Genomic DNA, 26,683 nt, shown 5'->3' with positions numbered 1-26,683 from the left:
CTCAAACATTTAAAAAAATTGAGAGTGGGGTGGGGGAGGGAAGAGAAACCTAAATGACAAGAATCATAGGGAAGTCTCATTTTAAACAAAATTCTGCAGTCTTCTGAATTTGGTATCCTCTCTCTTAAATATTCTCCACTGGTCATCAATCAGGCTGCTAACAATGAATTAACAATTTCTCAACAAAAATGTGAACATTTCTAATATAAATTAATAAATATGAATAATCCTTACAAGGTTTTATATTTGCTCCCATTAAAGACAAATGTGTTCCTTTAGAAAGTTTATCCTGAAAAATAATTTTAAATTTCAGTGTGATCTATTAGTTGTAATAAAATGTCACCAGATCTGGTATCACCCTTCTTTCAGATTACTGGAAAGAAACATGAATTTTATGAATTTTCCCCAAATGTGATTTATTTTTTATTCAGGAACAAAGAACACATTAACTATCACAACATAAGTAACTCTTAATATTTAACTAACTTCATCATGTAGCTATACATACAGAAAAAATTAAACCTATGTCTATTATTAAAGAAAAAGAACACTAAAGTCTTTAAATAATCCCACCAGTGATTTTTATCACTGAGCAACTAATGTTTTAAGTTTGGTATTTACTCAGATATTTATCTTGTCTGCTATTCTCTATTATAGGTTTATTCAAAAAGAACACCCAATGCATAAATAATCTAAATTTTAAAATGAAAACAAATTTAAAAAACCCTATAAACATTTGACATCACCACATTCAATAGTTCTAACTAGAAACCCAAGCAATAAGCTTAGACATTTGAAAAAACATAAATTATTGTTACACAATTGCATAATCCCATAATAAACACTGTAAACATGAATACAATGAATTACAGCTTTGTACAAAACAATCTTTTAAAAGGCAATAAAAGACAGTTACAATATTGTTTAGAAATTCAAATAGCAGTGACTGGATTTTTCAGTAAATGATCTTGAGCTAAGTTTGCAATCAAGTATTAATATATAATATTACAAACCCAAAATCATCACGTAGAACTTGACATGTCTGTGTTCAATGCATCTTAAGTCTCCCCATTAAAGTGTGAATTAAGATGCCGGAGGAAATCCCCCCTGGATGTAATGGATGGTGGGAAAACTGCTTGACAGAATTCACATACGCGAGGTATATGCAGTTCGGAGCCTGTGCCACTTAGTACCGATAAGTCACTGTCTTGATTAGGAAAGGGCTTCCAAATGGGCTGCAGGAAACAAATAAAAACATCTTCTGTTATTTGTATTTAAAATCAACTTGCACTGAATTTCAAATTCAAATTTTTTGAATGGGATATATAATATATATGAAATTCCCTAATATGAAAGCAAATTACCTTTCCATAGAATTAGCATGAGGACATGACTCAATTCTCTTTTTCATAAAGGGTATAGCTTAACTTAAAGAATCACTTAAAATACACATTCACACACCTTACCTTCACAAACTAAAAAACTTTCAGTTTTAACACCAGCATGTTTTTAATACCCATTATCACAGTGATAATAGTTTTGGAGCAACAGTCAATACTGAGACTTTAAAAAAATTAAAATTCTATCTTTTTTAATTGGAAACTTTCAGTTATAGGACCTTTATTAGTACACAGCACACTAGACCTGATGTGTGTGAACATGCATTTTGATCAAGAGTAATTTAAATTTTACTACTATTTACCAGCAAATCCACAATGAATAAATCATAGAAATAAGTACTTTAATTTTTGAAAATAATTTTTTAAGTATGAAATGAATTTTATTGATCAGTTCTTTTTTGAAACCTCAAATATTTAATCATTCAACAAAACCCAACACTGGATGCATTTTTTTGACTTCTTATTTTGCCTCCATTATACAGTGCATACTTTGGCCTTCTTATCCTTTCTTGTGGCTCAATAAAGTGAAGCCTGTCAACAGTTGCCCAATTGAAGAATTATGGAAAAGCATAATTCAACAGAACTACCTCCAGTATAATAAGCAGCATATACATACTCTTAACTGTATTTACTATTAAAAAAATATTTAGAAGGGCAAGAGAAGGCATTTAGTTCAGAGTAGGTGCTCTGTTAATGTTTGTTGACTAGAATATCTTATTTTCCTGAAATGCTATAAGCCTAATTATTTCTAAAATTTGCTTTCTTATCTTAAAATATCTAAACTCTGGCACTTTGAGGAAAATCACCTCAAAAAGCCAACTTAAAGAGATCCCTTTGTGCTCCTATTACTAATTTGCTCTTAAAATAACAACCTGATCCAACTCTTGACACAGTGTTAGTTTTCATTCCTTTAACCAATCTCTTTCATCCTGGTTAGCCAATCATTATGTAAACAGTATATTACTAATTGAAGCATTTGGGGTTCACATCATCACTGTCTTCTTATAAACATTTTACTGGACAGCTGTGTACAGTTGGTGTAAATATACAAAGTCTGTCTAAGCATCCAGATACATTCAAGTATCAGTACAGAGGGCTTATAACATTGACTCAAATCCTTTTGTGAGAAGTGGCAATTTTATAACAAAAAACAGTAATATTTAAAATACATATTTGAAATTTGGAGTGAAATCATTTCCTTTCTCCCATGATAAAAGAAAAGCAGTACTAACTGTGAGTACGTAAGAGTTAACTAGACTTAAATTTTAGTGTTGGCAGTTTAAACAAAAAGTACAACTAAAATAGGTACCATTCTAATGGGAAATTGATATGGGTACAAATAAAAGATTATTAAGTTAAAGATACTTTTAATTAAAATATGTAAAATAGTAACAGGCTCAGGAGCAAACAGTTGATAAGCCAATCTTCTACTGCCAGTTTATTTTCAAAGTCCATACTTATCCTTCTCTGTTAGGAGCTATTAGTTCAGATTTGATCTTTTCACAGAATTTGGTTGGGACCCCAATGACTGACTCAGCAAAAGTAGGAAGAAAAGAAAATCACATAGAGCAAAATAAATAGCTATACTTTAGACTTTATTATGATAGCTGAATATATAAAAAAGTAACTGTTAAGTAGTAATGATATAAAAGTAAAAATCTGAATTATGAAACCAAAATTTCACTTCCTTTTGTTATCAACAACTCAAGAATTCTGTATTCCTCATAGTAGCTTTAGTAAAGTAAATAAAACAAAATGTTTTAAAAAACCCATTTTAAGAAATATCCTTTGAATCCTAAACTGTAACACAGCATTCAAAACAGACGAATTTCTCTGCCTTTTCTGCCAAAATATCAATTATCTAACCTTATGCCCCATGTCTTGTGACAGCTCAACACCAATTCTCCTGCATTTTTTAAGCTGAATACTTTTCCATCAAGTTGTAATCACATACCAGCTGTTTCCCTTGCTGCAGCATAGAAAGCAAATGCACAATGCAGGGTGCCATCTACTGAAACATGACTGTACAGACTAGTAAAAGAACAAGCAGGAGATATAATGGAGAAAAAGTAACAAGCATTAGAACTGATGCACTTCACAGCTCCACAGGAATTCTACTTGCAATAAACGAAATTGTGTAATTTGTTTCATTAAGTAGTAACTATAACTGTGACTATGATGTAAAATAAGGTACAATGTAGAACATAAGTGAGTCAATAATTAAAGCTTATTGTCAGAGCTGCCTCCTTTTCTCCACTGCTAAACTATACCACAGCTTGACTATTGCCTTCTTTGTATGTGGATTTAAAAGTCTATAACCTATAAAAATACTGACAAAGCCAAAGAGTATTAATCAAGTTGTTGGTGTGTTTTGGTTTTCAGTACAATATCTCAAAGCAAAGGGAAATCAAACAAATGTCCTCAATTTGTTTTAGACACTTGTAGCAATCTGGATTTTTAAAAACAAGCTTCTGTTTATTTTAACAACTGTATATTTTTCAGTTGTCTTCAGGCATTAAACACCCCCCCCCATTTTTTTTAAACTTAAAGAATCATTTTGTAATAGCACCTGAATAAAAGGGAGGGTAGGAGGGGACCGGGGTGGCATTAAGGATGGGCTGTAAGTAGTCTGCAAGCTTTAGAAACATTAAAGAATTTGATAAAATTTATATATATGTAGAGACTATTTAAAAAATATATTAGGCTGCATGTTCAGGGCCAGATTAGAAACCAAAACCAAACCCTCCAGATCCTAAGTACTGTATAAATGAGACTGCACAAAAGTATTATTTGAAAGACATTTCACTTATTTTCAGAAATAGAAACATACAATGTGATAATTTACTTATTAAAAAATGATGCATTCTTATAAAGGTAAGTATAACATATACAAGTTTTTGATAAAAAATGACATCTGCTTCACAGAATGAAATTTAATAAAGAATCTTATTATAACAATGGTACTGAGTAAACATCTGAGTAAGGGACTATGTAAGATAATGACACACACTAGATATAGATAAGGTTACATGTATTTTAAAATGTGCCATAAATTTTAAGGTATTTTATAACAGACCTTTGCCATAATCATCTTTTAAATTTCATGTCATTTATTACAAGACCTGGATTTTGTTAGTTGAAAGCTTAACTTTGGCTAGTCAGTAGTTTAAAAAAGATGTCTGATAACCTGAAAGAGATACGTATCTGTGCATGCATGGCAAAATGTGTGTTCACACATAATATATTTGTTAATGCAAAACAGTTACCTGCTGTGGTCCTCGGATAGCTTTTCCTGGGGAATCGAGTGAAGGAAAAGGTGCATCAGATGGGTCCTGAAGTGGGAATGTATTTACAAATAATGCATTATGGTCTCCAGGTGGCAAACACGGAGCTCTATCCAGAGATGTCCTAATACAAGTATTTGAGGGTTTTGTTTTGTCAGTTGTTTTAAGGTTTTGTATAGCTGAAGCTATGGGGTCAATTCCCTGAATTTCAAATAAAGTTTCTTCTGTTTTGACAAAGTTTCCTGGATTGTCTCTGGGCTCCATATTAAATTGATCCTGGCACACAGTCTCAGATGTGACAGAACCAAGGACATCGGGTCTTTCTGGAGTGCTATGTAAGAAAGTAGAGTCATTGTCTGTAGGTGGAAACTTGACATTGAGTTTAGAAAGTGATTCAAAAGATGTGTCTTCCTCATCTTGGCCCAGTCCTCTTGGTGTGACAGATGTGATGCACGGTGCACCTCTATTTATATCATCTTTTGCCTGAGGCTTAAACAGCACTTCTTGTTTATCTGTTTTATCCGTACACTGTATAGGCATAGAGCACTGTGTCTCTGCAGGGAAAAAAACACAGAAGGAAAACAGTCGCATTTCAATCATTCTTACAAATCTGAATGTTCAATTAGCTCTGGATAGATGAGTATTACTTTTTCTATTGGTTTTTATAGTAAGTGAAGACAACTGGCATTTTTTTTACATTTGCGACCATCTTACACAGAAATATTAGCAGTCTCCAGTGTGTGAACTGGAATATAACGTACTAATCACAGTTTAACCACTTTGTCTTTTCCTAGGTCTTGTGCTGTAAGCCTTGAGTCTTGTTCACAGTTATTCTGCTCTACACTTAAAAACATTTGCTTATAGTATATACATTTCAACATTTTGTCAGTAATGGAAGCTGCAACTGTTAGCTTGCTTAGACAAGTAAGTTATTAAAAGGGAAACTCCTTACCAGTCATATATATATTAATATACTGTCCAGGTTAAGAATCTATATGAATTAGGTCATTTACTCCCCTATAACATGTCTGTGTGACAAATATCAATATATCACCAATCAGCTTAGTCACTGTCTACTCTATGTGAGGGAGTAGTGGTGGTGGTGGGTGTTAGGGAGAGAAAAGATTGGAAGCAACCAAGAAGGATGAAATTTTAGGATGCATGTTCAGAAAACTCTACGTGAAGATAGGATTTTCTCATTTAGAAAAGGCCTCTCTAGATAACAGGTAGTTATCAGGTATATATTAGAAACTCCGAAGCTCATTTATCTAGAAGATACTTTTCCAACAAATTCAGCTCTCAAGGACACAGGCAAAAGCTAGAAAATAAGAAAATAGTGCTTTTGAGGAGTCAGGTTTAGAGCCACAAGGCCCACAGATGAATTTTGCTCTTATTCTTATTTTAGATTCATTCTAACAAGCTTGATGATGTCTGCCTGGTTCATAGCTGGTTAGAAGCAGCAAACTACAAGGTATGGACCTGAGTTGTTAAAAGCAGATGCAGTTATCAGTAAGAGCTGAAAGCATGAGACAAGAAAAACAAAAAAGCAGAACTCAGAAAATACTACAGTTCAGCATAGGGCCAACAAGGGCTACGTTTTTCAATGCAAAAAAATAATGATCAAAGCACTCTCCATTGTTGATGATATTGAGAGATTAGAAAAAGCTAAATTATGCCCCACAATGTTATTTCTAGAAGACAGTGAAATTGGAGGCTGGTAATATGTGTATTTTCATTAAATGGACAAATGGTAAAAAAAAAAATTTTTTTTTTTTTTAAGTGAAAGTGAAGTCGCTCAGTTGTGTCCAACTCTTTGTAACCCCATGGACTGTATGTAGCCCACCAGGCTCCTCCATCCATGGAATTTTCCAGGCAAGAGTACTAGAGTGGGTTGCCATTTCCTTCACCACTGGATCTTCCTGACCCAGGGACTAGACTCAGGTCTCCTGCATTGCAGACAGACGCTTTATCGTCTGAGCCACCAGGGAAGCTTGGTGATTTTTTTTTAAATCAGCATGCTAAAAAGGTAGTCATCAGTGAAGCTGTACATTAACCAATGATGCCAATTTAAGCAGACAGGGTATAGAGAGCACTGTGCAATACAGCGTTTGCCCAGATCAGTAAGCACTTAACAAATGTCGTTCTTTTCCTTTCCTTTTGGTGTTTACAGTCTCATAACACCTTTCTCTTCTTTGCCAAGCTACATTCCAACACAAGATGTTTACTGTTTGGACATGATTGTAGAATGATGCCAACAGCTTCTTTAGTTCATCCTGTTGCATACCTCTGCCTCTCTTTAGTATGTGCCATCTTCTCTTACTGGATTAACTACTACAGCAGCCTTTGAACTGCTTCCTTGCATCTAAATTTTTCTCATATCCACTCCACTATCTACACTGCTTTCCTCTACCCTGCCTTAGTTTTCCTAAAATATGTATTTGGTCAGGTTATTTTCTTAATAAAACCTTTTCATGGCTCTCCAAGACCTTCAGCCCTAAAATTCGTATAAAACTGTGCATGACTGATCCTTGATCGCCTCTCCCTGCTGTCATCTTTCACCACACCTGCTCCACTCCTTACTCCAGCCTTAATGAACTTTGGTACAGTTGTCCAAAAGGCCATACTCTCTTGTCTTTGGGCCTTTGCACATGCTGTGCAGACTATTTGAACTGCCCCCTTCTGGTATTCTTTGCCTCACTCTTATATGCTCTTCATTTCTTGGCTTAGACATTCACTTCTCTGGATGGCTGGCTGTGGCTTCCCAAGACTGGTTTAGTAATGACTCGTGGGTGCCCTGAGGACTAAACACTCTGCATTTTATTTGCAAATTACCTCTTTCTCCCATTACGGTAGATTTCTTGAGTTCCTGAACTGTTTTGTTTCCCACTTTCTCCAGAACCCTGCTCAGAACTTGCACACAGTATGCCTTCAATAAATGCATTCTGAATGAATCTGAATCTCTTTTCCATGGAGCTTAGTATAATAATCTACATTTGCTAGATAGTCTGTCTATAACTAGGAGTGAAAGTGAAAGTACAAGTCTCTCAGTGGTGTCCCACTCTTTGCAACCCCATGGACTATACCAGGCCAGAATACTGGAGTGGGTAGCCTTTCCCTTCTCCAGGGGATCTTCCCAACTCAGGGATCGAACCCAGGTCTCCTGCATTGCAGGCAGATTCTTTACCAGCTGAGCCACAAGGGAAGTGGTACAGTAATTAAGATAAAGCACAACTGGTTGGCAGGATTTCTTTGTCCTCTGAGGTTCTTAAAGTCCATTAACTCTCAAGTAGTCATTTTTCCTGGTAGTAGACTTTAAAAATGGTAGGAAATTCTAGGAAATAGTACTTTCTTTGTAGATTACACTTACTAATTGCAAATAATAAATCAGGAAAACCACCTCTTGAGGTAACTAAATTTTGTTAACACCTGAGAAGGAGGAAACACTTATCTAAATGTTCTTCAACAGGAGAAAAGATGAATGCAGAAGAATCTGCTGCTGCTGCTAATGACAACTATTAACATTAACAGAACTTCTATGTGCCTCACACTTATAACCATTGTATATGTGTTAATTCAGGGGTTAATTCCAGGGCTACACAGCTAATGAATGAATGGCAGATCTGGAACTGGAACTCAGGCAGCCTAACTCTAGAGCCTGTGTTCTGAATCATTATGACACACTGAACGTGCTGCTTTCTACATTATAGAAAAGAATCTCCAAAATGATAGAAATGTGCTTTAAATTTCTTTTCCAGAAGTAGGTCTATCCCCTTTGTGAACAAAACATAGAAAACCCAAACAAGTGTAAAAAAGCATATATTTTCTTTCAGTATAGCTAGTTGGCATACCTCTCAGCACATTAATCTTGTGAATTAATCTGTTCAAGCAATGAGAGTTACTATTTACAAAAAATTTTTTTTTGTTTAAATCTAAGATTTCTAAGGCTACTAGAAATCTAAGCTTAGAAAATTTAAAACTCAAGCTGCATGAAAGTGCTTGTCATTCTGACACTATACTAAGAAACATGATTAGGTGAGCTAAGTGTCTTTCTACTTTGTTTACTTCAAGGACACTTATCTCTAAATTTTAGATTTCTAAATTTTAAGAACAGGCTGTCCATTTGGACTACTTCTCAGTTTAATTATCTGGTATATGACAAAAGAAAAAGATCTGATGGTTGTTTTAACTTATAATCCTATATCCTCATCTCCTGATCCCCACTGAAATATGACCCTGCTTCATGGACCAAATAAGTACTTCTTCCTGAAGCCATAATTGTTTAAGCATACATTTCATCTTTATCCTTTCTCAAGGTTATTGTCATATGTGGATGAGAAGAAAAAATTAAAATTTATAATTCTACTAACTCAGCAATTTATGAATTATATCTGTTTCTTAAAAGTAAAAATCAAATTTTAACAAAAAATAACACAGGGGACAATCATGTTAAATATACTCTTTCCAGCTATATTATGCAAATCACAGTAAAACAGTTACTTTATATTTGTATTCAACGTAGTGTTCACCCTTAAAATAAACCTGAACAGGCAGGCGTCTTCCCCAACCCATCTCCAAACATTTCTTTTTCTTTTTTCCCCCTTTGATCTACTCCTTTCAGAAGCATAATATTTGATACTGTGGTTTATTTGGAGTCAGAAAACTTCACTGGAGTCTGTAGCACAAAAGACCTAAAATATTTCAAGAATAATGCTGTATTTATTATTTGTGACATAGTTAATATAAAATGTTAAGAATATTGTTATGAAACAGTTTTAGTGGGAAAGAAATTGAAGTTAAACACTCCAGTTGTTAAGTATTCCAGTTGACAGATACATACTCAGATTTAGACCTGTGTAACTTAAAAATGGTCAAAGTGTTATGCCACTGATAATGGGTAGGTTCTCTGTTTAACAATGAATATGTCACCATTACAATGTTTTGATAAGACGCTGATGTTAAAACAGGCATGTTTATGAATTCTTAGGTACTACATCTCTATAGCTAGTAGATTTTAAATAAAGATAATTCTTTTACTTCAGAAGTACCTAGTGTTTTCAGTCTGTAGAACAGATCAATTTCTCATGAAAATGACAGAAATTAAAGTGTAAAAAATCAGAGCTCTTTCTGGGGAAGTACAGCAAAGAGAGGAGAAGTAAACTGTGTCTGTCTACGAAGATTGTTTTGCTTTTCCAACAGAACACTGTGTACCTTTTCTGAAAACAAAATGGTAGCAGTAAGCAAAAAGTAAATTTTCACAATAAATGATTTCTTAAATAGCCTAACTATGAGTTTTAAGAAACAGGAAGTGATCTTTAATTAAAGGGGTGTTAGCACTGCTGCAACAGCTTTCAGATTGAAAACTGTAAATCAATCACATCTCTTCGGAACTGTATGCTGAATATCTCAAATCACAAGGGCAAAGGAGAATTTATCATTATAAATGATCAGTTTACCTTCCTTTTGTTTACAGAGGTGCTTGGTAGCCAAATTCAATCCTTGGTATTTTGCTATTCATATTTAACTACTGAAGCAAATACCAGGAAACCTGTCTGGGGTTTTAGGGAAGGGTAGGGCTTTTAAAAACCACACCAAACTATATCTGTAAAACAGATATTCCTTTTGAGTTGTATTTTATACTCAATTTGCACTTTGTGCCTTCAACAGAACTGGACTCATGAAATGTGAAATGTTCATTTCTTCAATCAAATTAGAAGAATGTATCTATGGTGTCCAATTAACTTTCAGGCAGAAGTTAAAAAGCAAATCTAATGTTATAATTTTATTTAGCTCATATATGATAGTGTAGCTTCTAGGTTGTTTACTAATATATCAATTAATTTTAATAAGACACCCAATAGCAATTGAAGATTTTGAGAGATATAGCCTATATGTATTTTTCCAAGGTAGGACTTCTTATTAAGAGGATTAGTAATTATGTCAATCAATTCAATCTGAATAGCGCTACACAAAATAGACAGGGAAGAGGCCAATAATTATACAATGTAATAATTACAGAATTAAACAGCACTTACCCACTATAAGTGGTGAAAGGCACAAGTCACAATCCTCAGCACTTAATAAGCATTTAGAAATATTTTCACAATCAAAAAGAAATCAATTTCAACCAATAAAATTAACATTACTGTATATTAAATCAAACCTTACCAGGTGCAGCGGTTGGTACATTAAGTTTGCTTAAGTGGTCTTTTTGTGCTTTAGCTAGCAAGCATATTCTATGAAATTCTTCTTTCAGATCCCGGAAAGTCTTCTCTATATAGCTTCTAAAAATAAATTAACATTTTAAAATGTAAAGACTATATCTTCAAATTTTAAAAATCATGATTGAATTTACAAGCACCTTTGACTCTACCACAAAATAATTACTGAAAGGTTCAAATTTAAAAATATCATTTTAAATTCCTAGACAATATTTCCTAAAACAACTTTAATATTTGGCAAGCCAGGCACAAAGTGAGTGATAAAGTTCTAATACATACATATTGCACAAACTAGCACGTCTCCTGATTCCTATATTTCACTTATGCTGGCTGTCTCATTCTTACATTAGAAGCTGCAGTGTATTGCCTTTTTGTCCTCTGTAGATATTTTAAACAGAAAAAACTTAATTTTTTATTTTTTACATTGAAAAGATTAAAGATCTATCCATATAGAATGATGTGGCCATAATACTTATTCTACTGAAATAGGAGAACTTCAGAGAGTTCAGCTTTTAGAGCATCTGTGATATTAACTATATGACTTATTTAGGTCATTTTAACATGGAGAAGCCTTGAGTACATCTCTTCTGGTTTTAAAAGGCTGCTGTTTCTTACAATTGCTAAAAACTTAAGTATGTAAATAAACTTGTATTTCAATATTTATAATTTGTAGAGTGGGCAAAGAAGGATACAGAACTACCTTTCATGGAATAAAGGAGTGCCAAGATTCCTTGGTGAAGTTTCTTTCCTTGGAGAGGAAACCTCTTGTCTTCTTACCTTAAAGATATAAAATGATTACCACTTTAAATTGCTTCCAAACTCAAATGAGAATGGATTAACAGAAAACAATGGAAAATTTACCTTCCTCACTGAAAAGTAAGTTTAGTTTTACATATATATATTTGTATTAAAGTCAAAGTGTTAGTCCCTCGGTCGTGTCCAACTCTTTGTGACCCCATGGATTGTGGCCCTCCAGGCTCCTCTGTCCATGGGATTCTCCAGTCAAGAATACTGGAGTGAGCAGTCATTCCCTTCTCCAGGGGATCTTCCTGACCCAGTGATTGAACCCTGGTCTCTTGCATTGCTGGCAGATTCTTTGTTTACTTCAAAGGTAAGGCACCAGGCAGGGAAGCCCCATATATATGTATATATTACAACAGATTTTTAAAAAATGACAACATTCAGTAGAAAAAGGAAAATGAAAGTAGAAAAATAAGATGAAGTCATGAAGTATTTCTGGTAACTTCAATACTATTTCCAGTACTGCTAATATCTTGATGAAATTGCTACTCTGATCACCAAGCATCTGACATGACTAGAAACTTTAGGAAAAAAAATCCATGTGAGTTTACTTCTTTTCCATTATTGGCCTATACATCTAAATCAATGTCTTTGTATTTTGCTATAGATTCTTTGATGAGAAATGCAGCTGTATAAGAGGAATAAAGAAAACCAAGTTACAGTTCTTTAGCATTTAACAAGCATTTTTAAAGACTGTGCAATTATGAATTTAAGCTCCTTTAACACAAGTTCTTGCCACCACCCTGTGGTTTCCACTGGTATTACACTTATCATGACACACAAGTCAACATTAAAGAACATGTATCCATGGCATAGTTTAGATTTTTTTAAAATTTTCAATCACACCTAGAGAACTTTGTGTACCTTTTAAAACTACAAATTGATAAATTCAAATATTTGAAAAAATCTTAATATTATTCAATTATTTATAATTTGGCCAAACTGCATGGGATCTTATTTAAGTTCAAATTCAAACAAGTATTTTGTATTAAGTGACTTTTCAGATTTTATTCAATTAAGGGCATTGTAGCTATTACTAACATGGATAATTTTACTTCATTGCTTACCACCTGAGTACATCTCCCTTATAACCTTACTTTCCAATAGGTTCTTTCAGTTTCTTAAGAGTATTTGTTTGTTCTTTAGGGAAAAATCTGATTCTAGTTTGTTTTTCTTAAAATTCGTATCTTCTCCAATTTCTTCAGTTTATCGTTCTACTTTTCCAGCTTTTTCTAAATACTAGTGTTTGCTTAACATTTCTAAAATAGTGTTATTAGTAAGTAGTAAAATATAATCTTGGCAACACAAACATTTGCGATTTTATATATTATGTTTTCATACTGAGGTAAAACAAAGATCATTTGTTGATGCACACTTTTTGTCTGCAATATTTAGGCCATTTCTTCTTCTGGATTAAAACTGCTTTGTTGAGCTTTATGGCTTCCCAGGTGGCTCAGTGGGTAAAGAAGCCACCTGCAAAGCTAAAGATGCAGGAGAATGGATTTGATCCCTGGGTCAGGAAATCCCCTGAAGAAGGGCACTGCAACCCCTCCAGTATTCTTGCCTGGAGAATCCCTCGGACGAAGGAGCCTAGTGGGATACTGTCCAGAGTTGGACATAACTGAAGTGACTAAGCATGCACGCATGCACACACTGAGCTTTACAAAGCAGTCATATAAAAGACATTTTCACATTCACAGTTTGTTTTTAAAAGTGGTAGACAATGTTTTCCTTTAGTGTTATGTGCAATTAGAACACCAGTAGATTTTAGTGTAGATGAGGCAAAAAGGCAACATTTTAAAGCTAACCAATCATGTCAGGACACTGCAAGAATAAAAACCTCTGAAAAGGTTATATTAAATCTATAGCAACAAAATAGAGAAGAGGTAATATTAAGAGAACAGAAATATCTGACAATTTAAATAATAAAAAAAGGTGATTAAACTAATAATCTCCTTTTAAAATTTAGTATCTGAGATTCTCAACATGTAAAAAAAAACCAACTCTCTTAGGAGCTAGAAATAACCAGAGAAGTAACTCCTATAATTTTTGTCTGAAAATGAAGATAGTTAAAAGAAAACAGTGATGAAGACTATTCCAGTTTTCAAAGTGTACTGATTCACACATAAAGTAGGAATGATTGCTTCTGAAACTAAAGCCTAAAGACTAATGGGGCAGGGGGAAAAAGAGGTGAAGAAAAGGTAGAAAAAGAACGATGAATTTTTGTTTTGCTTGCCAAATAACTCGTGTCGACTTACTTCTGAATTTATCTGGAAAAGATTCCTGGATTGTACTGGCAGGGGGTAAAGGAAGACAGACTTACTGAAGAATCTCTGAAGCATCTAAATTAAGGACTTCAAGTTTTCTTTGGAGTTAGGGACAGCTCTACTTACTATTATTTCTGTTACTATTGATATATTTCAAATGAAATTTTTATGTCCCACATCCCAAGAGAAAATTCAAGAGATCTTAACATGCTAGTTAAAAAAAATAAAGGAAAGTAATTCTCTGACATTTTGAAGCAGGGTTTATCTAGAATGGGTAGAGAAAGTTAATGTTATTTTCCATTGTAGCTATCAAATGCAATTTTCTGAAAAAGATCATCTATTTTCTCATAGGATTTAAGATTAGTATAGTTAATAGCAACTCAGAAGCTCAGAATTTCTTTTAAATGGTAAAATTATCTTACCTAATGAAGACTACTCAGTTTTGTGAGCATATCAGAGAGTAAGTGAACATTAGAAGAGATAACTAATATTTTGCTATTTTCAAATATTTTCCAGGTGGGTCCTGCACTGCAGGAAGTTGAAGTTACTACAACTTCAGATAAGGAAGCAAGAAAACTCTGAACGTTATATTTTAGGAGATTTTAACATGAAATCATTCAACAAATGAATTTATTTCGAGGTACTAAAACTTAAAATACTTAACATTATAAACTGTTCCAAGTACTAGTTTGGAAATGGCGAACTTGTGGAATGAATACTGAAATAAGAGTTTTACACGTCGTACTTTCATTTACACTTCCAGTATGGCACTGGATAAGTCATTCAACTAAATCATTAAGATAAACCCATTTGAAACAGTTGGAAGACGTTGTGAAATGATTCCTTAAATTTCCTCTTATGTAAATTGGGAGAATTTGTTTTAGTGTAAATCAATTTAGGTTTCTCATAGATGAGTAGTATATATAAAAAAATGTTCTGTTCAAGACCTAGTTAAATATGCAAAGATATTTAAGAAGGAGAAAAATGAAAAAGTGCTAATATTTCATTAGTCCAAAACCTTCTTATTCTTAATGCATATGATAATGGCAAATATTTTTGTGTTGGAATCCAAGATTTGTCACACATCAACATTTCAAAGAAAGAAATGTATATTTCCCCTAATGCCTGCCTTTTTAATATTTGGCACTAAAAGTATTTTGTTCTTTTTATAAATCGATGTAAAAAATACAGAAATGATTCACAATAGCAAACATATGAATTCAATCTATGTGTCAATTGATGATGGATGCGTAGTGAAAGAAAATGTGGTATATATGCAATAGAATATTGTGTGTACACACACACACACACATATTTTAAGGCTGAAGACATCAGCTTTAAAAAAGAAGAAAATTCTGTCATTTGAGACAATATGGATAAATCTAGAGGACATTATGTTATGTGGAATAAGATAAGACAGGCACAGAAAAACAAATATAGCACAATCTCGCTTATATGTGAAATCTAAAAAAGTCAAACTCATAGAAGCAGTGTAGAATGGTGGCTGCCAGGGTTTGGGGGAAGGTAGTGGGGGGAGATTTGAGTACAAAGTTTAAGTCATGCAAGATCGATCAATTCTGGAGATCTAAAGCAGAGTATGACAACTACAGTTAATACTACTATACTGCACACTTGAAATCTGCTAAGAGTATAAATCTTAAATGTTTTCACCACAATAAAATAGAAAAATACTTATATGAAGTGATAGATATGTTAATTAGCTTGACTGTGGTGATCATCTCATAATGTATACATATATCAAAACATGTTATACATTGTAAATATATGTAATTTTTATTTGTCAATTTATACCTCCAAAAAGCTAAGGGAGAAGAAGAAATGCAAAAAACAATTTTAATCAGAATCATTAGTTGACTCATTAGTTTTTCTTAAAAATCATTAGTTTTTAAAAATTTTGAAGAACTAAAGTCAGCAAAATTAAACTGAGTTATTTCAAACTCTTCAATACTTTTAGGGTATATTCTCTCATATGGAGGGAATCTTACCTTTACAAGGCTAATACTGAATAAAGGTGGTAAGTCTTCAATGATACGTATTTGAACTATAGCAATGACTATCACTTTATTCTAGGATTCATATCAAAGATTCTCTCTAAATTTAGCTGAGATCCTTTCATGCAAAAGGAATATTTATTTTCCAATATCTCAGGCCACTGAGTGTAGGGTATATTTGATTTTACTTCTGAGATTATGTTTTTAAAACAGAAAAGAGAGCTATGTTTTTACTTGGAATCAATATCAACCAAGAAGTCAAGGTGAGATGGGATGGATCAGTAAAGGGAATATAGACTGTGGAATAGTTATAAGCACTAGCTTAATAAAATTTACTACAGAAAAAGAAAAACGAGCAATGGAAAAAGAAACTGAAAATAAGGATTCAGTTATCACTTAGATTTCTGAAACTAAGAATGAAATGTTAAAGGAGAAACTGAGGTTGCGTTTATTAGTGTAGATATACTGAGACAAAAATGGACTGAGAAAGGGAAGAGCTTCAAGTAGAAACAGGAACAAAAAAGTTACAAGAGATTGGATAAGAATATAAAAGCATATTAAAAGTTTAAAGACAAAATATAATTTTAAAAAATACATAGAAATTGTGTTTATAAGAACTTATGGCCATGTGAAATCTATGGTCCTCTCACTCTCAGTAGTATTACTGAAAATCTAGAAAAGCAAAAGGAGCACAAATTCTAGGAGCCTTATTGGTTCTGCATGATGCAGTATGCTAGGCAGATCCACTGCTGGTGCAGGAACAATTCCAGGGCAAGATGGGATCCATCCCAGAGTTCTGAAGGAAGTGACAAGAAAATAAACAATATAAAAATAATATTAAATATCCCAATTATTTCCAAGTGCTTCATAGGGTTTTGGTTTAATGTTAATACCCTCAAACTACTATCAACTCAATGTTACAATAAAACATTAAAAAAAGTTGTCTTGCTGAATTTTCTTAACAAATAAATGTATCTAATTGTGGGAATGCCTTTTTATATGGAACAGAAAATAAATGATTAATTTTAAAAAGTAAGATTTCCCATACTTCCCTCACCCCTTTGCTGAACACTACATTTAAAACAAAATAACCTGGGAAAATTCTTTTCATTAACTACTCATTTTATGTTTTGTTATTACCATGGTGAACAGAGAATATCTTCATGAAAATAGCTGTTATTTAAGCAACTTGCATATATTATTCAACTTAATCCACATAATCTTGTGAATTGTTGTTATTTAGTCGCTAAGTCGTGTCTGACTTTGCAACCCAATGGACTGTGGTCCACCAGTTTCCTCTGTCCATGGGCTTTTCCAGGCAAGAATACTGGAGTAGGTTGGCCACTTCCTTCTGCAAGGGATCTTCCCAGGAATTGAATTTGCATCTCTTGTATTGGCAGATGGATTCTTTACCACTGAGCCACCAAGGAAGCTCAATCTTGTGAATTAAGTATTAATACTTGAATTTGATTTTAACACTTGCTAGAGGCTTTGCTAGAGGCCTCCCTGGTGGCAGAAGACGCAGGTTCGATCCCTGTGTCCAGAACATCCCCTAGAGAAAGAAACGGCAACCCCCTCTAGTAATCTTGCCTGGGAAATCCCATGGACAGAGGAGCCTGGGGGGCTACAGTCTATGGAGTTGCAAAGAGTCGTACATGACTTAGTGACTACAACAACAGTTACTAAGGCTTTGGAAAGGTCAAATAATTTGCCTACCGTCTAGCAGAAAGAGAAGCTACAATTGGAACCCAAATCTTAGTGCCCCAGGCTCCCAACTTCTTGGTTTATAGGTTCTAATTGCTAGAGAAGTAAAATAGTAAGGTTATCTAACCTGGAGAAGGGAAAGGCTACCCATTCCAGTATTCTGGCCTGGAGAATTCCATGGACTATATATATAGTCCATGGGGTCACAACGAGTTGAACATTACTGAGCGAACATTACTGAGTGACTTTCACTTCATTTCACTTCATCTAGCATGATGAGGAAGATGGATAACACTTACACATTGCACCAATGGAAACTAATTTTAAGATTCTAAAACTTGTCTGTCATATAACAAATATAGTTCTCAGTGAGGCATAGTTATAAGCCAAGTTTTGATGTTTAAATATTACCTGGGGGAAGAAACTTTTGGTATAGCCTTTTTTTGTGCTCAAGAATATCAAGAAATTTAAACCCCAAAATTACCTGGATAGATTTACTGAAGCTTTACAAACCAGTTCATGTATTCTCAGAGGCAATTTGGCAACAGTTTCTTAACCAAAATTTCAGTTTAAGTGTTTCTCAACCTTGTCATTAAAAGCTAACCATCTGACAACGCATGACAACTGGAGTACCTTACTGTTAATTCTATCCTTTCAAAACCTTACTTCTCTACCTGCCTTCCTAAATACCTCCTAATAGACAACTGGACATAGTTATAGTAGCTGACTGAAAATCCTTGTCTGATAATCTCAGTTGGTACATTATTTCATGATTGATATCTGTTCCCTTGAAACTGGGTGATATTTTCTTGACTCACCATACGTTGAATAATTTTGGACTATACCCCAAACACTGTGAATATTACATTGGGGAGACATTATTTTATGGTGCCAAAGGGTGTTGATGTTTTTTGTTTTCGCCAGGTAATTAGATTGTTTAGACGCAGACTCCACACTGTCACTCCTCTGAAGAGCAGCAGCTCAGTTCTCAGCTCATTCCTTTATGCTTTAGCTGCAAACTGCTTTCAGTGTGCCCACACATCCTTGGTTTTGGGGAGATCCAGAGACTTAGGCTTAAACACAGAACTTTGAGTTCATTTTTTCTGGCTCTCTCCTCTATGGGGCTCCTTCCCTCTCTGGTGACAGTTGTTATTCTGGGCTCATTTTCCTTTCTGGTTCTTGCAGCCAGGATGGTGGTAGGCTTTCGATTGGAATTTCAGCCACTAGAACTGTGGCCACCCTCAAGACAAAACCACAAAAAACTTGTAAATTTACTCTGAGCCAATTATATGCTCCACATTTTGACTCCTCTCCAAAATATGCAAAGTTTATACCTAAAGTCCTCAGATAATTGTTTTGTTTGTATGTTGCACAGTTATTACTGTTATTTGTAGAGGACTGGTTTGCTCAGTACTCATTCCTCATTGTAACATAAGCTGAACTTCAAAACTCAATTTTCTTTTGTTAACCCCTCCATTCTTTTGAGGATTTCACCATGGTTTTCTAGAGATGTCTTCATCACCAATCCAATGACCTTTCCTAAAGTTCACCTTCTGCTTAATGCTCATTTGACAGTTTTCCACCCTAGTGAGCAGCTTTTCTTTCTTGATAATCTTTTGGCTACCAGTATAATATTTAGGTTTTCTTAAGTTCTGGTGTTTTCACTGGTCCTTATTCTTCCAAGACTAAAAATGAGGGTATTCTCTAAGATTAAGACATGAGGGTACACTGTTCTTCCCTCATTATACACCTTTCTTATTATTCATTCTCATGTTATGTCTATCGAGTATTCATTTCTTAAAGTCTATCTTCAGGCTCACCCTATCTCTTGATAGCCACTCTCAATCTTCTTTGAATCCAATATATTTTTACATATTCTGTTCCCTATTGTAGAGCACCACATTTTAATATATAATGTAATGACCATTTCCTTAAATCTGATTAACACTGCTAATCTTTATCTTCCTTTATTAATATAAGGCCATTCTCCTTAGCATCAAAAAACCTTAGAGAAAGATAAAACCTTAAGGAAACTGAGATTAGGCTTTCCTGGAATAGTAAAATTCAAAACAAAGCTAGAAGTCTGATAAAATGCTACCAACTTTTTATTTTGCCAAGAAAAAGCTTAGTAAAAACAACTAACTATAAAGATTTCTTATCTTTTTCATATAAATGAGAAATTGAGAGACTTCCTTGGTGGTCCAGTGTCTAAGACTCTGCACTCCCTAAGGAGGAGGCCTGGGTTTGATCCCTGGTCAGGGAACTAGATTCCATATGTTGCAAATAAGAGTCCACATGCCACAACTAAAGATCCCACATGCTGTAAATGAAGACCAAAGATCCTGAGTGCCACAACTAAGACCTGGTGTAACCAAATAAATGTTAAAAAAGAGAGAGAAAAAAAAAAAGGACATTTATCAAAAAAGTAGAAGGGAGAGTTTTAGATTTAGCTTTACCAGAAAGTTTTCACTCTGTCCTCAGGACAAGGTAAGAAACAAGAGCTGGGACAAGAACAGGGATTCTGTGACTGCAACATGGGAAAAGAGGAGGAGGAGAGAAGGTTCAGTGAGCAGCATCAAGAAGGAAAGCAGGGTCTACTGTGGCAACTGACCACCCAGCAGGGATATATCCTAAATTACACTTTCAGGGAATCTGGACAAGTCAGTGAGCCCTTGCAGCATTATTTGGATGAAATGTAGAAGGAAACATAATACTGAAGAGCAATTAGAGGTAGAAACAGCAGTGGGTAAACCCATCCAATATGGAATACAGAAATCACTACTGATAAACAAAAGAGGAGAGAGAAAACAAAAGATAGCCACCTCAGAATTATTTGGTTTTCCAAAAGGAACTTAACAGAGAAGGAGAAAAACAAATCACATTTAATAATGGCTTAGAGAAAGCCCAGGAACTAATTTACAATAGTTTTATTAGGATTCTAGGATCTTTCTATTTTAGAGCAAAGTATCAAGGTATCAAGTGTATGGAAAGATGTTTAATTGACAAAAAAAAATCTTTCAGGGAAAAAGTCAGCTTTCATAACAGGGCAGGAGTGCCTTAAGCAAGCAACAAAGACACTGAAAGAGCATAACATATTGGCTACAAATGATAAATTAGGTGTGCCATCCCCATCTCTTCCCATCAAATTCTAGCAATAGCTTAAAGAAGACTACAAATTCAATAAGAGTTGTTAAAGTAGCAACTTTCCCGGTGGTCCAGTGGTTAAGACGCCACGCTTCCACTGCAGGCCACAGAGGTTTGATCCCTGCCTTGGTCAAGATAAATTAGGGATGAATAGAATACAGTAACTCTGTGTTGTGGACTCTGGAGAAGAGTAGAAAAAAGAAAACAGGGAAATGTAAGAAAGCGTACAAAAGTGGGAAATAAGGGGAGAAAAGCCACATTTGAGATATTTAAATTTGCTTAGAAGTCAGAGAAAAAGATTTAAAAAATAATATGCCACGTCTCATTATCTTCTCCCCTCAAAATTTATTTCCAGTATAATAATAAAGCAAAACCTAAAATTACATATTAAATTAAAAACCAGAGGCTCACCAAGATTAATACAGAGAAATCTGTTGTGTTTCTTTACATTAACAATAAAGTATCAGAACTGGAAAGTATCAATAAAAGAATAATCCCTTTTAAAATCACATCACAAAATAAATAAAACACTTAGAAATAAACCTGATCAAGGAGGTGAAAGACTTATATGCTGAGAACTAAAAAACATTAATAAAGGAAACAGCAGATGATTCAAGGAAATGGAAAGACATTCCATGCTTTTAGATTGGAAGAATTAATATTGTTAAAATGGCTGTACTACTCAAAGTAATCTACAAATTTAATGTGATCCTTATCAAATTACCCATGACATTTTTCACAGAACTAGAACAAATAAGCCTAAAATTTATATAGAACCCTAAAAAACCCAGAATTGCCAAAGCAATCCTAAGGAAAAAGAACAAAGCTAGAGGTATAACGCTCCCAGATTTCAGACAATACCACAAAGCTGTAGTAATTAAAACAGCACTATACTGGCACAAACAGATAGATCAACAGAACAGAGCAGAGAGCCCAGAAATAAACTCACACACCTACAGTCAATTCATCTTTGAGAAAGGAGGCAAGAATATACAATGGAGAAAAGAGTTTGTTCAGCAAGTAGTTATCGGGAAAGACAGAAATCTATTAAGTTAGAACACACCCTCACACCATACACAAAAATAAAATGGCTTAAAGACTTAAATATAAGACATGACCCCATAAAGCTCCTAGAAGAGAACATCGGTAAAACATTCTTTGACACAAATCGTACCAATGTTTTCTTTGGTCAGTCTCCCAACAGAAATAAGACCAAAAACAAACAAATGGGGTCTAATCAAACTTATAAGATTTTGCATAGCAAAAGAAAGTATAAACAAAAGGAAAAGATAACCTATAGAATGGGAGAAAATATTTGCAAATGATGTGACTGACAAGAGCTTAATTTCCAAAATATACAACCAGCTGACACAACCCATTAACAGGAAAAAAAAAAACCCCAATCAAAATATGGGCAGAAATATATATGGAATTTAGAAAGATGGTAACAATGACCCTATATATGAGACAGCAAAAGAGACACAGATGTAAAGAAGAGACTTTTGGACTCTGGGGGAGAAGGCGAGGGTGGGATGATTTGAGAGAACAGCACTGAAACATGTGTATTACCATATGTGAAACAGATCGCCAGTCCAGGTTCGATGCATGTAGACAGGGTGCTCAGGGCTGGTGCACTGGGATGACCCTGAGGGATGGGAAGGGGAGGGAGGTGGGAGGGGAGGTAGGATGGGGAACACATGTACACTCATGGCTGATTCATGTCAATGTATGGCAAAAACCACCACAATATTATCAAGTAATTAGCCTCCAATTAAAATAAATTAAAAAAAATATATGGGCAGAAAACCTAAATAGACATTTCTCTAAAGAAGATGTAAGATTGCCAATAGGCACATGAAAAGATGCTCAACATTATTAATCATTAGATAAATGCAAATCAAAACTACAGTGAGGTACCACCTCATACTGGTTAGAATCAGTTCAGTTTAGTAACTCAGTTGTGTCCAACTCTCTGTGACCCCATGGACTGCAGCACGCCAGGCTTTCCTGTTCATCACCAACTCTCGGAGTTTACTCAAACTCATGTCCATCAAGTCAGTGATGCCATCCAACCATCTCATCCTCTGTTGTCCCCTTCTCCTCTTGCCTTCAATCTTTCCCAGCATCAGGGTCTTTTCTAACGAGTCAGTTCTTCAATTTTTACAACAGAAATTTCAATGTAAATATTAAAATGATTTGGATATCAATTTTTGTCTTAGAGTTTGTGATATATTTATTATGACACTTTGGGAAAACTTTAAAGAATAAACTTGTTGAAAGCAACCTTCTAATTATTATTCTATCAGAAAGTTTATAAACAAAGACTAATCATCAAAGAAAGTAATATAGAAGTGTTACGTATAAAAAGAAGGCATATTTGATCCAATCTCTAAAAATAAAACCAGGGGGAATGGAACATTTGCTCTGAGAAGGCAAGTTACTATACACAAACACATCTTCTCCAACTCTTTGTAATCCCTAGGCTAGGCTGTGATGTGCCATTGTATAGTGGACATTTCTATCTAATAAAAGATGAATCAAGCCTTAATGGAATAAGGGATATATATATATATATATACACACACACACATATATATACATACTATATATATATATATATTTTTTCATTTTACAAAAGTAAGAATGTAAGAAGTCATATTTTTTTTAAAGTTCCTCTCTCAGGAAAGGTATGGTATGTTTGGTGATGTAAATCTTATTTTATTTTGTCATGGAAATCACTTGATAGTTACCTATCTTGACTAATGGTCTAATTTCTGTTCAAATTATAAAACAATATTTATCATATACCTGTATATGATAACTTTTATTTTAAAGCATTAACTATGCATGTAAAACCAGGTACCTGATAATATATAGCAACCTAGCCCACAAATAAATCTAGTTTAAGAGACTTACAACAGAGAAAGTATCTACAGTGGTGAGAGAAGATATGGGGGCTTGAAACTCAGACGGAGATCTCGAAGTGAGAAGTGCACTTGAAGTCCAGAGTATATGAGATATGAACAATTTAAGGATGGAAACCTCCCAAGGCCATCCAAGACCTAGACTTGTGAGGCAAAGATTTTATAAGCTACAGTGCCTGCCAAAATTGTCACACAATAAATGGAGGAACACACCATGGGTAAATGTCTCTCACTGAAGGTCTACAGAATAAAGAAACAAAAAGAAGCACTATCCTCTGAAGTCATGATTATGTCATTTTAAAAAGTTTATAGTAAATGAAATTGGTTTTTCAAAACCCTCAGTTTTAGCTGTCCGTTTATTTTATGTTGTCCATAGTAGCCTGGAATAATATTAGTCCTTGCCTAGAAATTATTATTTTTCAATTAAAATACTGTACAAAACTTAAGTTTACATGTCTACGTATATACTATTAAGATATAAGCAAGTTAAGAATTTATTTTCCCCCCCCTACTTAAACTAAATGTTGAGTGCCTGATAAAGTGTACCTTTAGCTCACTGGGAATATTTATTTCTAAATTAAGGTTCTATATATTTATCTGTGGGCTTCCCTTGTGGCTCAGCTGGTAAAGAATCTGCCTGCAATGCAGGAGACCTGGGCTCGATATCTGGGTTGGGAAGATCCCCTGGAAAAGGGAAAGGCTACCCACTCCAGTATTCTGGCCGGGAGAATTCCATGGACTGTGTATAGCCCATGGGGTCGCAAAGAGTCAGACACCACTGAACGACCTTCACACATATTTATCTGTACCATAAAATGATAATTAGAATTTCATTTTGTCATGTAATAAGGGTTTCATATTGTCTTATAATTTGCTTGCTATTACTATGGATCTGCAAATCTTTGTTTCCCCAACTAGGCTGTAGCTCCTTAAAAAAGGCAAATTTTACCTCTTTTTTTTTTTGGTATTCCTATCAAAGACTAGCAAAACTGGGAAAATAGAAGGGAGTTCAATAAATACTTCTTGTCTAAGTGATTGACAAGTGAATTTTTAGACATGAGTTTTCTTCAAACATGTCATAGCTTCTACATACACTTGCAATTGCTAGGTACAGCATATCTTATTTCCTTAATGTTAGCTCTGATGGCAGCTCCAAGCTCCATCACTGTTTTACTATTCTGAACCTACAAAATTTTTCCTGCTCCTCAAAACTACCATATATTTGTAGCTGGTATATCATTGTATCACAATGATAGCTACATTAGAAATTTGCCAAGTGTCTAACTAGCATCTTTCAGCAACAACTGTGTTCTTTGTATTTTTAAACTTTTGTTTAAAGTAAATACCTCAGATGAAAAAAAAGATGCATAAAGAATAAATTATATAAAATCAGAAACAAAGCATAAAAACAGCTGTTTCTACACATGAATACATGGTCTCTAATTAGTTAAAAGTTCAAATAAACTCATACAATATCTACTTTGTATCCTGGATCCTAGACCATTCAATAATGTCTATTTGGTTATTAAATCAGGACTTTAAGTCAGAGGGCAGTTTAGAGGTATTGAATGAATGAGAGAAAAAATTTACTAATATTGCTAAATTCTTTTATGTATTTTACATTATTGCTCCCTATATATTGTGTCAAAACACTCTAGACTTCTGTATAACTTACACACACACACACACAAATGGAAAAGAAAGATGACAAAATTTTGACACACCCTATACACCTAGGATAACATTCACTTTGACAACTGAAGTGGTTCCTAAAGCACTATTACAGAAAATTTCGTTTTCAAGATCATAAAAATGACCCAGAGGATTTTTCTGGCAGTCCAGTGATTAGGACTCCGTGTTTTTACTGCACTTGGCCGGGGTTCAAGTCCTGGTCAGGGAACTAAGATCCCACAAGTCATGTGGTGCAGCCAAAAAAACCCCCAGTATATTACAATCCTAGCTTTTTAACAAAAGTAAATTAAACAATGCCAATTTGTATTTACATTAAAATACAAAATTTGCTAAGTAATAACTGCCATCATGACATATGTTACTATGTCTGACAATGGTGTCCTGCAAACAAGATTGTAGTCTTTGCCAAGAATAAGTATATGTATTTTTGAGTGATTTGATTCTTTACAATTTTTAATTTTCACAGTAATAAAATGCAAGTTTCTTGGTTCTCTAAAGCACTGCTCAGCTAATCTCCCCTGAAAGTCTATATCCATATTAGAATTTTTGAAACTACTCTCAAGATAAATAAACTATGATATTTCTTTCCTCTGAGATGAATAATAATAGAATTCAGGAAGTCAAATTCATTATTAAATTCTGCCAGATTCCTTTACCTTTCATTCATATTTATCACATGGTGAATGAAGCACTGTGCTGTCCCCCCCACACACTTGATCTTTTTGGTACCCTCTTCTGTACACCACAATCTACAATCCCTGTGATACTTTTAAATACAGTAGGTCTACAAAAACTTCGATAATATTTTTTTTTTCAAGAGGAAGAACTTATTTTCTTTTCTCTGGAGCACTTAGTGATTCATTCCTAGTAAGCAGAATAAAGCAGAGGCAAAGGTGTGATTTTAGAGACTAGATTTTAGAAAGCACTATGGCCTCCTCCTTGCTATCTTATATCTCCTTCTTTCTTAGTCTGAGTAAGATACCTGTCAGTGTGATGAGAGGCCTGTGTGGCCAGGCCTCTTGTCAACAGCAATCCTGAAAGCGGATCCTCCAACCACAGTAAAGCCTTCAGATGACTGGAAGGCCTTGGCCACATCTTGACTTCAACAACATGGGATCCTGAACCAGTACCACCCAGCTAAGTCACTCCTGAATTTCACAGGAAGTGAAATTCACAGGAAGTGATAGTTGTTGCTAAGTACTAGGGTAAATCTGAGGTGGTTTGTTATATGATAGAT

The 26,683-nt window shown here is 34.4% G+C and overlaps 1 protein-coding gene across 40 annotated transcripts in view; it reads right to left on the bottom strand.

The window, feature by feature from the left end:
* Positions 1 to 390: 390 nt before the first annotated feature.
* The window catches only part of TANK (TRAF family member associated NFKB activator), a 96,157-nt gene continuing 69,864 nt past the window's right edge, over positions 391 to 26,683 (bottom strand). For 24 of the 40 annotated variants that reach the window (XM_086369459.1, XM_086369612.1, XM_086369430.1 and 21 more), the window contains 4 exons: positions 11,603 to 11,679; positions 10,850 to 10,965; positions 4,667 to 5,238; positions 391 to 1,235 (listed from right to left, as the gene is read on the bottom strand). In XM_086369459.1, coding sequence (XP_086225585.1) covers positions 1,059 to 1,235; positions 4,667 to 5,238; positions 10,850 to 10,965; positions 11,603 to 11,679 — 942 coding nt within the window. In that variant the 3' untranslated portion in view covers positions 391 to 1,058. Of the gene's footprint in view, positions 1,236 to 3,354; positions 3,432 to 4,666; positions 5,239 to 10,849; positions 10,966 to 11,602; positions 11,680 to 18,504; positions 18,731 to 26,683 lie in introns of those variants that run through there. The other 16 variants (XM_086369696.1, XM_086369676.1, XM_086369700.1 and 13 more) reach the window with 3 other exon arrangements.

The sequence above is a fragment of the Bos grunniens genome, chromosome 2, assembly GCF_055505025.1.
Source record: "Bos grunniens cultivar Pamir isolate PY7600 chromosome 2, Bosgru_T2T1.0, whole genome shotgun sequence".
Classification (NCBI taxonomy): domain Eukaryota; kingdom Metazoa; phylum Chordata; class Mammalia; order Artiodactyla; family Bovidae; genus Bos; species Bos grunniens.
The sequence above is the reverse complement of the archived record's forward strand: the minus strand, read 5'-3'. Positions and strand labels throughout refer to the sequence as shown.